Here is an 18542-nt window from a genome sequence, read left to right as displayed (position 1 = left end):
ACCTGGAAACAACCTAGATGCCCTTCAATGGAAGAATGGATGAAGAAAGTATGGAATATATACATATTAGAGTACTACTCAGCAGTAAAAAACAAGGACTTCTTGAATTTTGCATACAAATGGACGGAAATAGAAAACACTATCCTGAGTGAGGTAAGCCAGACCCAAAAAGAGGAACATGGGATGTACTCACTCATATTTGGTTTCTAGCCATAAAGGACATTGAGCCTATAATTCGTGATCCTAGAGAAGCTAAATTAAGAAGGTGAACCCAAAGAAAAACATATAGGCATCCTCCTGAATATTAACCTTCATCAGGCGATGAAAGGAGACAGAGACAGAGACCCATATTGGAGCACCGGACAGAAATCTCAAGGTCCAAATCAGGAGCAGAAGGAGAGAGAGCACGAGCAAGGAACTCAGGACCGCGAGGGGTGCACCCACACACTGAGACAATGGGGATGTTCTATTGGGAACTCACCAAGGCCACCTGGCCTGGGTCTGAAAAAGCATGGGATAAAACCGGACTTGCTGAACATAGCAGACAATGAGGACTGAGAACTCAAAAACAATGGCAATGGGTTTTTGATCCTACTGCACGTACTTGCTTTGTGGGAGCCTAGGCAGTTTGGATGCTCACCTTACTAGACCTAGATGGAGGTGGGTGGTCCTTGGACTTCCCACAGGGCAGGGAACCCTGATTGCTCTTTGGGCTGACGAGGGAGGGGGACTTGATCGGGGGAGGGAAATGGGAGGCAGTGGCCGGGAGGAGGCAGAAATCTTTAATAAATAAATAAATAAAAATAAGAATATAGAACTTTAGAGATAGTAAGTCTGCTGACTGGGGCATATAGTTTGTTAGTGGATGTTTCAGAATTCCTAAGCAAGACAACTGGACTCCAGAGAACAAATTCCAAACCACTTCACTATAATGTATTTTAGGAACTATTCCAGATATATCTCTAACCAGATTTCCATAGACTTAATTCTCTGCTTCTCTAATTTCAAATTTCTGAAAGACTGTGATCTCAGGCCTCTGTCCTTCAAAACTTATTACCAAAAAATTGTCTGACATTCAAATCTAATACAAAGTATCTTGTATTTATCGAACAATCTTGCCAGTCTCGGGACTTGATGGGGCTGTAGGCAAGTAGGCAGTAGAGTCCAAGGAAGCACTGGGCATCGAGATGGGCAGACAGGCTAATGGAGTAGCCAGTGCCTGACTCCAAAAAAGCTACAGTGACAGAGGTGGAGAACCAAACGTCAGAGGTACTCCATATAACATGGTCATCAAAATACCATAAAAGTCACAAGGCCATAAGAACAGAAAGAATAAAAGTCGGAGCACAGAACTAAGAGGTGGATGGAAATAATAGGAAGCGGGCCTAAGGGATCTCCTTCAATGCAGGAACCATTTTATGAGGAAATCAAAGTCCCAGGACTCACTAAGAAGCGCACACTGTAGAGACTCCACTAGACCTAGCCCGCCACCCTCGGGTATTCCTCCGGGTTCAAGTGGGCCCAATTCGGTCAGCGAGTCCGCCCATCCTCACTCCCTTAGTGACAGCACCGCCCCTAACATCTAACCCCCCGTTGTTCTCCTTTTCTTCTTCTTCACTACCTTTGACCCGCGCACTCTTGGTCTCGAATTTGGTTAGCATCCTTCAAGCCTCCGGTTCCCAGGTCCGATTAGCCGTTACGGCCGCTCCCGGCTGTGGTTGCCTTCCCAAGGCCTCCACGTCAGCTACCTGAGGTCGTGGCTCCCGGAAGCTCCGCAAGAGTAACTTCCGGTCTTTGGAGCGCTGGGCTACAGAGACAGCGCCGGCGGAAGCCTAGAGAGGCCGATACGAGACTGGAAGGGACCCGATGCTTCCGCCCTGCGGAGAGGCAAGATGGCTACGACTAGGGGCGGCTCTGGGCCTGACCCAGGAAGTCGGGGTCTTCTTCTCCTTCTGTCTTTTTCCATGACACTGGCAGGTGAGGCCACCCTACCCCGGGGCTCTGCTCTGTAAGGAGAACCGTCCGGATCGGCTCTTCGCCAAGCGCAGGCGTTGCCCTTCTGGTTCCCATTGCCCCTCTGTCCCCTCCGCCCTGTAAATCCGTCTTGTCTTTCGTTCCCATGACATAAGTTCCCCCCTTTGACAGGACCTTCGTTTCCTACCTCCCGAGGCGCGGCGTTTCCAAGCCCTTACTCGGGGTTCCTGTCTGATTCTCTTATACCTTATTCACATGTCTCGTTTTCTTTAAAGCCCCAGCCACCCCACCACAACCAAAAGGGACAGGTGTAAAAAGCTCAGCCTGCTTTCTTTCTCTGGGCTAGTATTTTTGAGACCAAAAGTCTTGTTTTGTGGGAGCTTTTACAACCCTGGGAGGGGGGAGTGCCCTCATTTCCTCTTGTTGATGGTTGTATACTAAATATGTGTTCCTTATTTCCTTTACTTACTAAAGTGAGGGTAAGCTGGGCTTGGCTGATTTAAACTGTTAAGAGGGAAGTCAAGGACTTTTAGACGTTTAATGTATATGAATATTTTCATTTTATCTATTTAATATTCATTTAGTAATTTCGCAATTACGAATTACAATCACTAACACATCAGTAATTCTTTATAGTGTGTTCAACTAAGAATTGAGCAAAGTGTAAATATTTCCTTATATGGTTATGGCTTTCTAGTTAAGTCTTAAAATGCAAGCATTCCGGTGTATAACCATGACTAAATTATCCCCTCCATTCACATTGTTTTCTACCTTCTTCAAGGAAGAAACGGTAGCCGCCACATACTCTAGCTGTGTACACAAATGATCTGATGTTTGATTGAACAGGTGTGTGGCATAAGGTTTCTCCTAGGCCTGTTCAGATTCTTAGCTGGGTTTTGTTGTTGAATGCTTTTCTTTGTTTGGTTTTGGTAAGCTATATTCTCAGGCCAGAGGTCTTTGGCTAATTGGTAATATACATACAAGATAGAAAAGCAGAAGTCTGTACCCATGCAACCAGACACACATCTCAAGTCAAGGACTTTTGACAAATCATTTTTTAGCTTTATTGTTAATTGGTCATCATGGAGTTTAATAACTTCCTAAGTTATTAAATAGTTATTAATAGCTAGGTACTCTTATACAACGTTTATGTTCCAATAATGTGACCAAGAAGTGAAAACAGTGATCATTAACCCCTTATTAGAAAATATGACAGGGAATGATTTACCATGAGCCAAGCTAATGATGATAGAGGCTAATACCAAATATCTTTCATTTTTCCCTAATACTTTTTATCTTCTGGCCAGGATTGTGTCTGGGAAACTCAGTGGAGAGGAAAATCTACATCCCCTTAAATAAAACAGCTCCTTGTGTCCGCCTGCTCAATGCCACTCATCAGATCGGCTGCCAGTGTAAGTTGAAATTGCAGTTTGTATTTGTGGCCGCTAATAACTCAGTTTGCATCGTGGATATGCAGAAATACTCGTATCCTGCTTAGGAATTTTGGCATTCAAATCAGAGTGTTTCTATAGAAGGTGATTAGCATCTGTCAAACCAGGCAAGATAATAAGAGCTAAACTTTAGTAAATGTTGTTTTAATGTGTGCATTATATTTTTACCTCCACATCAATCCCTGTTATTAACATTGTACAAACAAAGGGACTAAAACTTACAGAAACTGTTTAGCTTTCCCACCATTATCATAATAAGAAATCGTGCTAGGACCTGAACCCTGGTGGGACTCTTAACTATTTTATCATAGAGTTCTCTAAGGAAGAAGAAATCCCATATTCTATGTAATCTAGCCATCACTCTGGTATCTGAGTGATCTTTTTTGAGCCAAAATGGCCTTTTTTTTCTTCATTTGAGCAGAACCTTACTGTGCACCCCAGTCTGACTTTAGCCTTCTGCATAGTTCTGGGGCTGCAAACATGCACCCCTTTGTCTGAGCTTCTCTTGTTGTTTTGTGATGCTGTTGATTAAATCCCTATCCTCAAACTAGTATCCCCAGCCTCCAAAAATCAGCTTCTCCACCGGCAGTAAACTAGTTGAAGAAAATGCATTAAAAATGCTAAGCAGGTGGCCAGAGAAATGGTTCAGAGATAGAGAGCGTTCATTGCTCTTGCAGCGGCTGACTTTTGGTTTCCAGCACCCACATGGTGGCTCTCAACTAGCTATTACTTCAGTTCCAGGAAATCTGATGATGCTTCTCACCTCCGCTGGCACTGAACACATGTGTGGGTGCACTTATATACATGGAGGCAAAGCACTCATGTACATAAATAATTTTTTAAAAATGTTTATTTTTATTTATTTGTTTTATTTGTTTGTTAAGGGCTTGGGATGGCTCAGTAGGTAAAATAGTTCTTAGGCATGAATTTGAATCTCTGGAATCCACATTTTTAAAACAGCTAGAGGCATAATATGATTGCTTATAATCCTAGCATTCCTATAGAGAGACAGGATGCAGAGACAGTAGAACCAATGGAAACTCACAGGCCAGGTAGTCTGTTGTGATCCTGCCCCAAACAAGACCGAAGACAAGGACAGAGCTGACGTTGTCTTCTGTCGGGCATTTGCACACACTGCACATGTGTACACACAAATGCCAGATAAAGGCTGGGGATAGAAGTAGTCGGTAGAGTGCTTTCCTAGCAAATACAGAGTCCTGGTTTAAGTCCCTAGCACTGTATACATTATATATAGTGGCACGCTATAATAACAACCAGGAGATAGGTTGCCAAAGCCAGCCTGAGATAGAGACCCTATTGCCATGCCATCTACCAAAAGAGAAATAAGTGAAGTATTTGGACTTATCCTTGTACTTTGTAAATGTGTTCCAAAACAGTACCATGAGAACACTGTCATTCTCAGTACTGTATAAATTGCTGGAAGGGTAGCTCAGTGGTGGAGCGCTTGCCTAATATGCACAAGACCCTGAATTCTATCTCTTGGTACTACACATATTAAAAAAATAAATTAAATAAAAGTTACAGCTGTTTTTTGCTTGAGCTATCTGTTATCATCAGATTGTAGTCTTCCGTGAACAGTAGCTCTGTCAGGATATATTTTTGCAGATAAGCAGGGCCTGATCTTGGCTTTATTATCAAATTGATCACTTTTTGAATTTTAATTTATCCTTTTAATAATGACTGGGATAGTGATACACAAAGCTGAAAGTCAAAGTATCTCTTTTTTTCTTTTTCTGTTTTTAAAGACAGTATCTAATTATATAGCCCAGACTGGTCTTGAACTTGTGATCTTCTTGTCTCAGGCTTCCTAATGCTGAAAACACGTAGTCACGGTCCTCCACTTCCTGCTTCAAACACGTTTTAAATAAGCGGCTGTTGTTGATGTGGAGTAAAGTGTCAAGCAGTTTTATGTGATTGCCTTCCATCTTGGTTGAAAAGAAACTCAGTTACTAGAAAGTAAGGAATTTTCTCAGGGAGATAGTTAATGCTTTTCTACCTATACTTCCGTGAGCTATACTACAAGCTAATTGTCCCATGTCGCCCATACAGGAAACACCACAAGCAGATTCATTGGTTACAGACAGCCTTAAGGTTTTTGGATTTAGTTTCTCTTCTGAGTTGTGAATGAAGGAGAACTAGGTCCAGGGTAGGCTGAAATCAGACCGCTGGACATGTCAGAGCCTGACTGCAAGGACCCCATCCTCCTAAAGCAGGGCTCTAAAAACTCTCCTTTGGAGATGAGTCACTGCATTGCGTGTTCTCCAGGCTGCCCCGTGGGAAGCAGAGCGTTACCTCTGGAGATAAAGCCAAAGCTAGTGCAGAGAGAAGAGGGAGGGGCTGGACTCTGGCCACTTCCTCATTAGGATCGTGTTTCCTTTCCAACCTGCTTACTTCTGAGTCTTGCTTCATCACATCAGTCCATTCCTTCACAGGCAACACCCTTTTAATTAGGGTTGGAGCTTAATGAAACTGAGGAGAAAAGATGAGCTCTAGATTTGATTTTCTGATTATTATGACCCACTTATTGGATCCTTAAAGTGCTCAAAGAGAGCTACATGTAACTTTTCCCTCCATCCCCACTGTAGAAGATGAATAGGGATAAGAAAACTGTTCCTTCCTGAAGATCCAGAGAAAGCAAACACATTACTTGAAACTCTGCAGTCACCAGTCAGGACCTGGATGGGAGTCCAGGTTTCTTTAGTTCAGCATCACAGTTTGTCTCTTCCCTGTCCTCCTTAGAGCTGGTTACCGGTTACCTTTATTTATTTCTTAATTCACTACGCTAACTTTTCTCATGTTTTAAGAACTTTAGCAAGTAGGAGACTGTTTTCTCCTTTCTATTGTTTTACTTAAAACCTTTGTTAATATCTGGATCTTAACTAAAGTGATCCCCAGCTCCACAATTCTTCCACTATGTTTTATTGCCATGGCCATGATCCTGTTAATTATTTACTATATATAAGGCATAGGCAAATGTTGTAGACTCTTCACTGTGTTTACTGTTTATTAGATGTCCCGGGAGAAGAGCTCTGTTTAGTTAGCAGTTGAGAAGTACTTGATGGTTTCCAGTCTTCTGCCAGTTGCAAGTTGATTTCAGTGCTGTGGTCTAGAAGCATAGTTCTTACGTCTGACTGTAAATAGCCAAGATTTACATATGATAATTTTAGAAAATACATATATCCAGGCTCCACTGAGAGAATGCCCAAGCATTTATACTTCGTAAAATTCCAGTGGCTGGGGGTGCAGCTCGTTGGTAGTGGGTGTTGTCCACAAGGCCTCTGACTCAGTCCCTAGTGCCAAAAAAGCAAAGCAAAGAATACTTCCGATGTAATTGTACTCCACAGTTGTGTGAGGGCTAGGTCTAAAGTAACTCTCGAATAGCACATCTAGTCTTCCCTAGGTTGTCCCAACATGAATCCCTAGAGACTCAGGCTATCATGTTAAATTCTAGACATCCTGGACTGTGGTTCATTTGTTCTGTGAGGCAGTACTTCCTATCCTTTGTCATATCATAAGATGCATAGAAATATTGAATTTGGCATCCTAACATATAAAAATGGGTATTATTCATGGGTCATCCTGGGTAAATGAGGAGTCTGCTCTTGTTTTTGGACAATTGAGGATCTTTTGAAACCCTAGATTCCCAGAAATGAGTCAGTGATTATCAGCATGTCTTCAGTCCCTCCAGGCCTATCAATTGGGAAGCTCTGCTCTAGAGAGCTCAGAGTTCTAGATTAAAATCACCTAACCCTGGCCAGGAGCAAACAAAGACATTCCCAAAGGAGGCTGGAGAATGGCTGTTGAGCCACAGAATCTGTGTCTTTTCAAAGGAAGATCAAAGCCAGAAGTCTGAGCTGGCAATAGAGAGTCTGGCATTTTCTGGAGGAAAAATCAGATTTTGGAACTTGAATGTCTAGTGTTCTAGAATCTTGTTATATGGTTAAGTGAGACCTTTGGAATTGGGTTAAAAAGAAAAGTGCAGTCTTTCCAACATCTAATAAGAAGGGCTGTAGAGGCCAGCAAGAAGACCCAAAGGTGAAAGCTCTTGTTCTACAATCCTAATGACCCAAGTTCAAACTTTAAAAAAAAAAATTCAGAAAAACTTTTAATGAGTCCTCTTGGGCTTTTGTTCTCCTTTTCCTGCTTCAAATGGAGCTGGGGTAATTCAGCTCTTCAAGTCTAGAAGTGGCAGTGTTTACCCTAATATTTTGTGACATCTTTAGAGATAAAATCTACAGAAGCTGGATGTGGTGGCCTTGAATCACAGCACTTGAAAAACAGAGGCAGGAGGATCACTGCAAATTCAGGGCCAGCCTGGTTTACACAGTCAGTTCAGGTCAGACAGGGTTACATAATGAGACCCTGTTGTTGTTTTTTTTTTTTTAAAAAATCTGCAGAATTATCAACCATGGGAGCTTTAATTTGACCCATTCTGTCCTGACAGCTTCAATTAGTGGGGATACAGGGGTTATCCATGTAGTGGAAAAAGAAGAGGACCTGCAGTGGGCGTTGACAGATGGCCCCAACCCTCCGTACGTGGTTCTACTGGAGGGCAGGCTCTTTATCAGGTAAGAACTGTATGTGTCATTCTGGAACTGTATGTAGAGAAAGAAAAGATCTGCTCCTTGTACTGATGAGTGGCAACTTCTGTTGCACTAGTCTGGTGTGGAAAGGGAAGCTGGGTTTATATTCAGAAAAGAGGTAACATCAAAAGGAATCATCTTATTGATCTCAAAATTAGATCTTCTTCAGGGAAGGAGGGTTGTCCAAAACCACGCAGGGACAAGGTAAATGAAACCCTGAACTCAGGTTGGACCATAGTCCAGACTTAGAAGTTAAGCCCCAAAAGAGAAGAAGTGAGTTGGAGTTCTGAGTCCCTAATTCTCCAGTTGTTTCCGTCTTGAGTATTAGTCTCTCTGATACCTTCCTGTCTTCTCTCCTGTCCTTATCCGTTCTAGGGATGTAATGGAAAAGCTGAAGGGGAAAACCAACAGAATTGCTGGTCTTGCAGTGACTCTAGCCAAGCCCAATTCGACTTCAAGCTTCTCTCCTAGTGTGCAGTGCCCAAATGATGGGTTTGGTAAGAGCCTCAAAAGCTCATGAGAACCTTCTATTGTACAAAGCTAACTGTTACACCAGCATCAGGTCTCAGGGACGGGGGCAGATGTCTGTGTGGACTATGTACAACTGACTCCTCCTCACTTCCTCTTCTACCATTCCTTCTTGTCACATGCTCAGATACCTAATCTGCCAGCCTAGGCTTCCCTGATAGCAGTTTCTATCTAAAGGGGCTGGTGATAGATTCATGACTGCCTCTTAGAATCATTGTCTCTTTCTGTACTCTTAGCCCCAGCCCTATGATATCCTAACCTTCCTACTTCTCCTGGTCCCTAAATACTCCCTCAGGTGTTTACTCCAACTCCTATGGGCCAGAGTTTGCTCACTGCAAACAAACACTGTGGAATGAACTGGGCAATGGCTTGGCTTATGAAGACTTCAGTTTTCCCATCTTTCTTCTTGAAGATGAGAACGAAACCAAGGTCATCAAGCAGGTACTGACTCTACCAGCTTCTGGCGATTCCAGTGAGAAAGAGGATTATTTTTCTCATTGCTGTCCTGTTTGGTGGGTGGCTTGTTCTGCTAGTGCACACCTTGAAAGAGGTCAGCCTGATCTGCAGAGCTAGTTCCAGGACAGCCAGGGCTACACAGAGAAACCCTGTTTCAAACAAAAAACGACATAAAAAGAACTTTGGACCAGGTGTGATGCCTCATGCTTAATCCCAGGCACTGGCAAGAGTAGGTCAGCCTGGAGTGAGAGCTTGTCTGATAAAGGTCAAAACAAAAACAGAAAGAGAGAGCATTGAACTAGGGGTTGAGCGCTTGAGTTCAGTAAATCCCTGAGGTTCTCTCTCTCTGTTTGTCTCTCTGTGTATGTATGCAATGTGTATACCTGAGTATATATGCAAAGGCCAGAGGAAGGCATCAGATATCTTTCCCTATCACTCTCCACCTTACTCCCTTGAGACAGGAAGCTGAACCTAGACTGGCAGCCAGCAAGCTCCTGCAGTCCCCTTGTCTTTTCTTCCAACATCACTGGGGTTACGGGTTCATGCTTGGCTGTGTCCAGCATTTTACATGGGTGCTAAGATTGGAACATAGCTCTTCATGTTTGCACAGTGAACACCCTTACTCCCTGATGATTTGTTTACGGATAAGTTGTTTACGGCTCTGATGTCCTCGTTCTGTCTAGTCCAGCATCTTCACTTTAAGATGAATTGAGAGATTTGTCTTTAGAATGACAAAGTGAGTTGCTGGTCAGGCTGTCCTGAATTTTTATTCTTTATTTCTGAAGCCAGGCACAGTAACACACTCCTGTACTGTCAATGCTGGGGAAACTGAAACAGGGTTATGAGTAAACTGTGTAGCATGACCCTGTGGTGGCTGAAGCTTGGACCACACCAGTTAGAATTGGATAAGTTTATCTGCTCCAACCAATCTGTTGAGTCCATGCTATTTGTACTGATTGAGGAATTTTTCTCTTTGACCTTATATGGTTATCCCAGGACACCTGTAGCTTGGGGACTTATGTCTCCCAAAAGGGAATGGCTTAAGAATGGAGCTGGGTCTTCCTCTTCCTGGAAAGCGAGAGAGGGCCTCCACAGCTAGCTGTCTCAGTGGGGTCCATCTCCTCTCCAGTGCTATCAAGATCACAACCTGGGTCAGAATGGCTCTGCACCAAGCTTCCCACTGTGTGCAATGCAGCTCTTCTCACACATGCACGCCGTCATCAGCACCGCTACCTGCATGCGGCGCAGCTTCATCCAGAGCACCTTCAGCATCAACCCAGGTAGGCAGAGAGCCAAGCCATGCAGGTGGACTGCGGTGAGTGGGGTGGGCCCAGCTGGGGAGGTTGGTGAGATCATCCAGGGAAGAGTGGGCCCGGGCAGCAGGCACTGGATGGGAGAATCTTGAAGAGAAGAGGCAGCCTGCACCTGAAGTGGACAGTGGCAGAGAAGCAGAGCTAGAGCTGTTGAAGGTGGAGAAAATGGTCCTCGGAGTTTATGGGGACGGAGTCTAAGCCATCTTGAAGGCATTCTCTACAACTGCCTTCTCCCTTAGTACTATTGATCTCTCGTTGTTTGTGTCCTACTCAGAAATCGTCTGTGACCCCTTATCTGACTACAACGTATGGAGCATGCTTAAGCCTATAAATACATCTGGGGCATTAGAACCTGATGACAGGGTTGTGGTTGCTGCCACCCGGGTGAGTGTTGCCCCTGTGCAGCATGGGCAGGGCTCCCCATTAGATACATCTGATTTCAGAGTGAGCACACTGGGGAGCCTTAAGTGGAGAGGGAGCTGGGCTGTTGGACTCCTTGGCTCTAGTACTTGCCCCAAAGAGAAGGCGCTTACTTGGCTCTAACGGTCCAGTTTTAAAGTACACCAGCCTGTCTTGTCTTCTGCTATTCCAGCTGGATAGCCGGTCCTTTTTCTGGAACGTGGCCCCAGGGGCAGAAAGTGCTGTAGCCTCCTTTGTCACACAGCTGGCTGCAGCTGAAGCTTTGCACAAGGCACCTGACGTGACCACCCTACCCCGCAATGTGATGTTTGTCTTCTTCCAGGGGGTAAGGGCTTTTTCCCTAGGGCAAGATGGCAATGAGCAGGGGATGGTAATGGTGGGAGAGGAATTACTGACCTGAGCTGTTAACCAGAGTTTCTGCATGCGTCTCTCTGTTTCCCCTTTGGCATCCTCTGTTTTAGGAAGCTTAGATTTCCTGAATTGATGTGTTCCCTTCCTTCCCCCATTAACAAAATTCATTTGAGGCTTCCTTTCGTGTTTACTGTCCAATCCCTGTGGTGTTACAGCTTGGCTGAAGTGCACGGTAGTAGAAGCCAGAGCTGTGGAGATGGTGGAGAATCAAGAAGCAACTGTAGCAGCTGGTGTTTGCTTCAAGCCTTTACAAAGGCTGCTTTCCCCACCTCTAGGCTCAAAAATCCCATGATACATGCATGTGAGAGGCAGCTGGGAGGTTGCCAGGGGGATGGTAGATCTCATGACTGTAAGATGACTGTCGGCTAAGATAACCCAAGAAAGCAACCCACTGTGTTGACCTCAGACTGCCCTATCCCTTGGGAATCTCTCCTATCTCCACTCCTCAGGAGACTTTTGACTACATTGGCAGCTCAAGGATGGTCTATGACATGGAAAACGGCAAGTTTCCCGTGCGGCTCGAGAACATCGACTCGTTTGTGGAGCTGGGACAGGTGTGAGCCTCTATCCTCCACCTCCTCCTCACACTTAAGCACCCTGTTCTGCAGCTGTCACCCATCCCCTAATGTCTGTCTCCCAGACATGGGTCGCAGCAGGAGACAGATATGTATGGTGCTCTTCATCCTTCCCAGGTGGCCTTAAGAACTTCCCTAGATCTCTGGATGCACACAGATCCCATGTCTCAGAAGAACGACTCTGTGAAGAACCAGGTAACCCAACAGATAAGAGAAAGGATAAAATTAGGTGTTGGCTAAAGCTGAACACCACTGCTTTGTGAGAAGAATCATAGAGACGATGGTATCTCATCGGTTCCCTGGTGTAGGTAGTTCTCTGTGATCATTCAGCACCTAAATTCTATCACTACTGATACGTGAGTGGCTGCTCCTTCTTTCTCTTCTTTTTCTTTCTTCCTTTCTTATTTTTTCTTTTCTTTTCTTTCTTTTTTTCTTTTTTGTTGTTGTTGTTTTTCAAGACATAATAGCCCTGACTGTCCTGAAACTCTGTAGACCAGGCTGTCCTCGAACTCACAGAGATCATCCGCCTCTGCCTCCCAAGTATTGGGATTAAGGCGTACTTCACCACCACCTAGTGTGACTTGCTCTTTCTGTTCTAGTCTTGCTGTCCCATGGACCCGGTTGTCAGAGCTGCCTGCTGGAGTCCTGCCTGCACCAGGCTCCTGCCCAAATTGCCTTCCACTTTATGGGGGGGGGGGGGATTTACAGATTTATTTTATCTTATCTGTATGAGTATTTGCCTGCATGTATATTTACCATATGCATGTCTGGTGCTCAGGATCAGAAGAGGGGCAGATTTTCTAGAACTGGAGTTACAGATAGGTATGAACCACCGTGTTGGTACTGAGGATCAAACCTGGGTTCCTGCAAAAGCAAAAGCAACAAGTACTTTTAACCACTGAGCCATCTCTCTTGCTTCTGCCCTCCTCTTTCTCCATGCTTATTCATGACTCTTGTGTCCTACCAAGTGCAGCTGTATGCCTGCTTTTCTCCTTGAAGTGCTCTTGTTGCCTCTCCAGTTGCTGTCGTATCTGCTCTGGACTCCTGTAGCACTTAGAGAATGACTTACATATTTGGCTTTTTGTTGTTGATTGGCCCCCTCCAGATCTGCACAATGAATTATATAGGAAACACCCACTGAGGATAAGGCAGAGTTCTGAGGACAGAACTTAGCTATAAATGTGGAAAACCCAGGCATCTTTGGGCTCTAATTTCCTAACTGTAGAAAGAACCATGGGAACTGTAGGGAATTCAGTCTTGGTTCCAGGGCATTTGAAGAATATATCTAGGAGAGCATAGGCTGATAGCGCCCTCCCACCACCTCGCCTCTCAGCAGTCTGCTTCTGTTCCTTCCTCAGGTGGAGGACCTCCTGGTCACTCTGGAGAAGAGTGGTGCTGGTGTCCCTGAAGTTGTCCTCAGGAGACAGAATCAGTCCCAGGCCCTTCCACCATCATCTCTACAACGATTTCTTCGGGCTCGAAACATCTCGGGTGTGGTTCTGGCCGACCACTCTGGTTCCTTCCATAACCGGTAAGTCACCTGGCCCCACACCTTCTTTGTTCTCAGAGACAGTCTAGTCTGTAGTCTGGGAGAAAGATGCCGTCTCTTCCCACCTCATACACTTCCAGCCGGGTGTTCTTCACCCGGTAGCCTGGCCACAGGAGGCCTGGAGCCCTGGTCCTTAACCTCGAGCACTCCTAGTACGATAATCCTCTGCTGTGGGTCCACTTCTCCCAGGTTCTCCCGGCACCTGTGCTCCCAATAGCTGCCACGGAGGTCTTCATCTCAGGCCAAAGCATGGGAAGCTAGAAAGGAGTTCTATTTGGGGTCCACAAGCAGTGTTCTTACTCTGAAATGTAGCATGTTCTCACCACGTGGTAGGTGCACGTGGCTGATGTAGGAGAGGCCTCTGAAGATAAGAAGGCACCCTGTCATCTCTCCTGGTTCTGGAGAGGTCATCACACTTTCCTAACTTGAGCCAGGGATAATGGGGTTCTCACTCAGGCTAGATGTCTCTCTCTCTCTCTCTCTCTCTCTCTCTCTCTCTCTCTCTCTCTCTCTCCCTCTCTCTCTCTCTCCCTCTCTCTCTGTCTCTCTGTCTCTCTGTCTCTGTCTCTCTCCCTCCCTCCCTCCCTCCCTCCCTCCCTCTCTCTCTCTCTCTCTCTCTCTCTCTCTCTCTCTCTCTCTCTCCAGCCTCCTTGAACCCAAATGAGTTTTTAAATAAAAATGTTTAAACTTTGATTCTCTGACCCTAGCAAAGAAACTTTCTCACTCACTCTAGGGGGTGGTGGTTCTAGATTACTGTCACTATCAGCTTTTCTTTTTCCTATGGGGTAAGAGATAATTCACTTGATTATGTGGCTTGCTTGGCTCTTTCTTGGGGCAGCAATTCATACCTACATAAGAGGCATTTGAGAAGGAAGGCTGAGGGTGCTCTTTAAAATATGTTTCCTTGGCACTCACAGGGACAGTTACAGTGATCTGATCCAGAGTGTCTGTCTGTGAGCATCCCTGGTTTTAGCCCCGACAGCCTCCCCTCTGTCACTGTGAGCGTTTGTGGGAACACTCATACAGAGAGATAGTTCTCTGAAAAGCCAGGCAGTCTCCTGTGTGTCCAGAGCCTCCTGCTGCTGCTGCTTTTTCTTCTTCTTCTTCTTCTTCTTCTTCTTCTTCTTCTTCTTCTTCTTCTTCTTCTTCTTCTTCTTCTTCTTCTTCTTCTTTCTTCATTCTTCATTCTTACTATTCTTATTCTTTTTGGCCTTTCAAGGCAGGGTTTCACTGCAGATTTGGAGCCTGTCCTGGAACTCTCTCTGTAGACCAGGCTGGCCTCCAACTGACAGAGATCTGCCTGTCTCTGCCTCCCAAGTGCTGGGATTAAAGGCGTGCACCACCCCTGCCCGGCTGTGTGGCTTATTTTTTATATTCTGTCCAGCAGCAGAGGCTTTAAATTTCTTTACCTCACCGTTATTCCTACTTCCCCATTTCCAATACCCTTTTAATAATGGAGCCTGATTTTCTCTTTCCTTTTCCCACTGGACAATGAAAAATAAGATAGCAGGTTCCCACATAAGGACATTTAGATAGGAAAGGGACAAGGACCTGGCTTCATATAGCCAGGGCTCATGCTGACTTTTCTGGCAGGTATTACCAGAGCATTTTTGATACTGCTGAGAACATTAACGTGACCTATCCGGAGTCGCAGAGCCCAGAAGAGGATCTGAACTTTGTGACAGACACTGCCAAGGTAGCACCGACCTGGGCTGGGTGGGAGCATTGGAAATACAGCAGAGATGGCCCAAGGGAAGCCCTGGGAGACAGGTGAGCCATCCAGCCCTTCTCACCCACTGCAGGCACTGGCGAACGTGGCCACAGTGCTGGCTCGCGCATTGTATGAGCTTGCAGGAGGAACCAACTTCAATGACTCCATTCAGGCTGATCCCCAAACAGTAAGAAAAGATGGGCCCCTAGTCCCTCCTGTTTCTGTTAACACAGGCCACCCCCACCCCCTATGGTCCTTGCCAACTTTCTAAACTTTGGAATTTAGGCATGCCTGTTCATGCCTGCAAGGATGATACTTGAGCGCTCTTGAGTGGCTTCATCTACATCCTTGTAAACTGCCTACTGTCTCCCAGCCCCAGGAGATGTCCTGTCTCATAACTGATCTCTGCTCGTTGTTTCCCTGGTCTTGCTAAAAGTCACAACGTTTTTTTCTTCTCTGTGTCCCAATCCTAGGTTACACGTCTGCTCTATGGGTTCCTGGTTAGAGCCAACAATTCGTGGTTCCAGTCTATCCTCAGACAGGACCTAAGGTCCTATTTGGGTAAGCATCTGCTCTGAGAGGGGGTCCCTACCCAACAAAATGTATAGAGAAAAAGGCGTCATTTTGGTTAATTTTTATTCTTTCCCTTTCTGCTTTCTTTCCCCATTTTCCTTTCTTTTTCTTGATGCTTATTGGGCTATTTTCTCTTAACCTGCTTCCTTCTGGTTCCTGCCAATTCTGGGTTCTTTCTGTTTCTGCCGACCTTGACCTCACCTCCCAAATCGTCCTTTCCCTTTGACCTGCAATCAGATGATGGGCCTCTTCAACACTACATCGCTGTCTCCAGCCCTACCAACACTACTTACGTTGTGCAGTATGCCTTAGCAAATCTGACAGGCAAGGTGACCAACCTCACCCGAGAGCAGTGCCAGGATCCAAGTAAAGTCCCAAATGAAAGCAAGGATGTGAGTGGCGGTGGGTGTCGGAGGTGTCCTGGGGCCTCTTTCCCTTGGAAGAGTTGGAAATCTGCCGGGCAGACATGGGAATGGGCATGGGAAGGTAGAGGGATATAGTCCTTGAACCTGCGTGTTGAGGAAGCAGTATCCTGAGTGAAATTGGGCCACCTGTGGGATGAAGTGTCAGCCAGTTGGTGAGTTGGAATGTGGTGCTAATAGGAAGCAGGGAGTGAGTGAGAAGACCGTCACCTCAGCCCTGTGCTCTGACCTGTCTTCTTGTGCAGCTGTATGAATACTCATGGGTACAAGGCCCTTGGAATTCCAACAAGACAGAGCGACTCCCCCGTTGTGTGCGCTCCACGGTACGACTGGCCAGGGCCTTGTCCCCTGCCTTTGAACTAAGTCAGTGGGGCTCCACAGAATATTCTACATGGGCCGAGAGCCGCTGGAAAGACATCCAAGCTCGGATATTCCTGATTGCCAGCAAAGAACTTGAGGTAAGAATGGGCTGGAGGGAGGTGGTAGAGTTCCATTGGGGTCTTCTTTGCTATCTCTTGTCTCAGTTCTGTTAGGCTCCTTTCTGTTGTTTTTCATTTGTCCCAGATTTACAGCAAAACCAGTGCAAATCTGTGCCTGGTCTGCTGTTGCCTCCCTTTCGAAGGCCTCTCTGCACTGATGGTGTGAGTGCATGCTTATTTAGGAGAGCCCTGTTCAATCTAAGAAGTTTGGTTGTGTCTTCCACTCCTGCCTAGCATCTACTTTATGGCATAGCTGAGAGGAGTCAGTCGAATAGTTACTGAGCCCCTGTTATAAGTAAGTCATGGGCATAAGTATAAGAGGCCCGGAGCCTGAGTCCTGCCTACCTTCAGATCACTTAAAGAACACAGACACCGCTCTTTTCACTTAAGGAGAGCCCGGGCTGCTCACTTGGAAGATGCTGCCCATGGTTGTTGCTGGTTCTTGGTACTTGAGTCTACTGTCAGAATTCTGATGTCGTTTCTTCCTGAGTTACCTAAGACTGTGGCATCTGAGAACTCTTTCCTTTCCTGCTCACACTTTCACCCTTGCAGTTCATTACCTTGATTGTGGGCTTCGGCATCCTCGTCTTCTCTCTCATCGTCACTTACTGCATCAATGCCAAAGCCGATGTCCTTTTCGTTGCTCCCCGAGAGCCAGGATCCGTGTCTTACTGAAGAAGACTCCAGCTCTCCCTACCAGCTTTGGACTTCATTTCCTCGATCAGTTGTTCCACTGGGAACAAACCACTAATTTATCACTGGACTGTCTCTGGGTCTGTCCTAGACTGGGATTGACACACGGAATGGAACTGTGAGTGGAGACAGGGAGAGATGGACAAGTTGCCTCCCCTTTCCCGCTCTCCTTTCCTGTTTGCTCCCCCTTCTCTGATACCAGGAATTATGATAGGAACTTCCTTCTGCTTACCTCCCCAGCCGCCCACCCTTGTCTGCCGTCTCTTGTCTTTCCGTCCTGCTCTATACCTCCCTCTCTAGTGTCACCTTACCTCCACCCCGTACCCAGCCACCTGCTGGACAGGGAAGAGGATGTGGAGGATTGAGCATCAAATTCAAACTGCCCTAACCCTTAGGGAGAAGAGCGGGTTCTCTGGCTGAGCCCCTGTGTCTTTCTCACAGTCCTTTCTCCAGGCCCCCAGATGACATGATAGGGTGGGCGTGCCGTTAGGTGGGTATCCCACCTCTAGCCCACAGTGCTCAGTTGTACTTTTTATTATTAAACTGTAATATCTATTTTTGTTGGGTTTTTTTCCTTTTTTGTAAATATATAAATAGCAAGTTTCATTAAAATTATCCCATACAATTTGTATTTTATCCTTTGTATTCTTCCCAGATCACCTTATTCGGTGACCCCGGACTAGAGCACCGTGTGTGTGGCCTTGCCCTCCAGAAGTAAGATACTGTTACAACAGAGGTGAAATGCAGGGCTCAGACATCCCCAGAGCCCCTCTTAGAACAGTATTAGTGGAGTTTCTGCTTACTGTATCCACTCTGAGCAGATGCAGCTCTAAGCCTTGAGCTCAGGGTTGGAGTGAGAGACAAAGACAGCCTTAGAACTATTGAGTGTACTAAACGGAAGCGTTGTGATGTGCTGCAGATGGGAGTCAGGGCAATGGACATGACCGTGAGTTAGGATTAGAATTCCCTATACACAGAAGCACAGCAAGCAGAAGCCTGTGTCTGGGCCATGGTAAGTGTACTCAGTGTGCCTGAACCATGAGGGTGAGCAGGCGGTGAGGTTCTTGGGTGGCATGCTAAGGAATTTGGGCCCTGTACTGATGGCGGACTTTTTGTCGCTCAACACAAGAGTGGTTTGGGGGCTGCTTCAGGGAGACCCTCAGCTCTTGGAGACCAAGTCCCTGTGTCTTCGTGGAGGTTCAGTTGCAGAGTAGAGATGAGCAGAGCCGTGGTGATTGTGGGCCGAGGCTGAGTCAACAGAGGGTAGGGGAGAGAGCCAGCAGGGGTGGATGCCTACCTGGGGCTTGCTCTCCTTGTTGCTGGCCAGGAGGCCATTGCTCACACACGTCTGAAGACCAGCGGACATGGAAAGCCGGTGTTTGC

The 18542-nt window shown here is 46.1% G+C and overlaps 2 protein-coding genes across 2 annotated transcripts in view; one reads left to right on the top strand and one right to left on the bottom strand.

Annotated features, from left to right (window-relative positions):
- Positions 1-1774, bottom strand: part of Copa (coat protein complex I subunit alpha) — a 48829-nt gene extending 47055 nt beyond the window's left edge. The window contains exon 1 of the mRNA XM_075989147.1: positions 1622-1774. Within this exon, the coding sequence (XP_075845262.1) occupies positions 1622-1661 (40 nt within the window). The 5' untranslated portion in view covers positions 1662-1774. The remainder of the gene's footprint in view (positions 1-1621) is intronic.
- Positions 1775-1845: 71 nt separating this feature from the next.
- Positions 1846-17784, top strand: Ncstn (nicastrin). Its single transcript, XM_075989148.1, has 17 exons — positions 1846-1977; positions 3282-3386; positions 7891-8014; positions 8405-8526; positions 8853-8998; positions 10143-10293; positions 10601-10710; positions 10919-11071; positions 11607-11711; positions 11850-11927; positions 13091-13263; positions 14875-14977; positions 15084-15179; positions 15466-15553; positions 15803-15957; positions 16233-16445; positions 17019-17784. Exons 1-17 carry the CDS (start codon positions 1893-1895, stop codon positions 17139-17141), a joined length of 2130 nt encoding a protein of 709 aa, XP_075845263.1. The 5' UTR covers positions 1846-1892; the 3' UTR covers positions 17142-17784.
- Positions 17785-18542: the final 758 nt, after the last annotated feature.

Source organism: Microtus pennsylvanicus, chromosome 10 (genome assembly GCF_037038515.1).
Source record: "Microtus pennsylvanicus isolate mMicPen1 chromosome 10, mMicPen1.hap1, whole genome shotgun sequence".
In the NCBI taxonomy this organism is placed as follows: Eukaryota; Metazoa; Chordata; class Mammalia; order Rodentia; family Cricetidae; genus Microtus; species Microtus pennsylvanicus.
Note: the sequence above shows the minus strand (reverse complement) of the source record. Positions and strands in the feature narration are given on the sequence as shown.

Coding starts and splice junctions, on each gene's coding strand:
- Ncstn (XM_075989148.1), top strand. CDS start 1,893: ATGGCTACGACTAGGGGCGGCTCTGGGCCTGACCCAGGAAGTCGGGGT. Junction 3,387..7,890: donor TCATCAGATCGGCTGCCAGT/GTAAGTTGAAAT, acceptor CTGTCCTGACAG/CTTCAATTAGTGGGGATACA. Junction 15,180..15,465: donor TTCAGGCTGATCCCCAAACA/GTAAGAAAAGAT, acceptor TCCCAATCCTAG/GTTACACGTCTGCTCTATGG.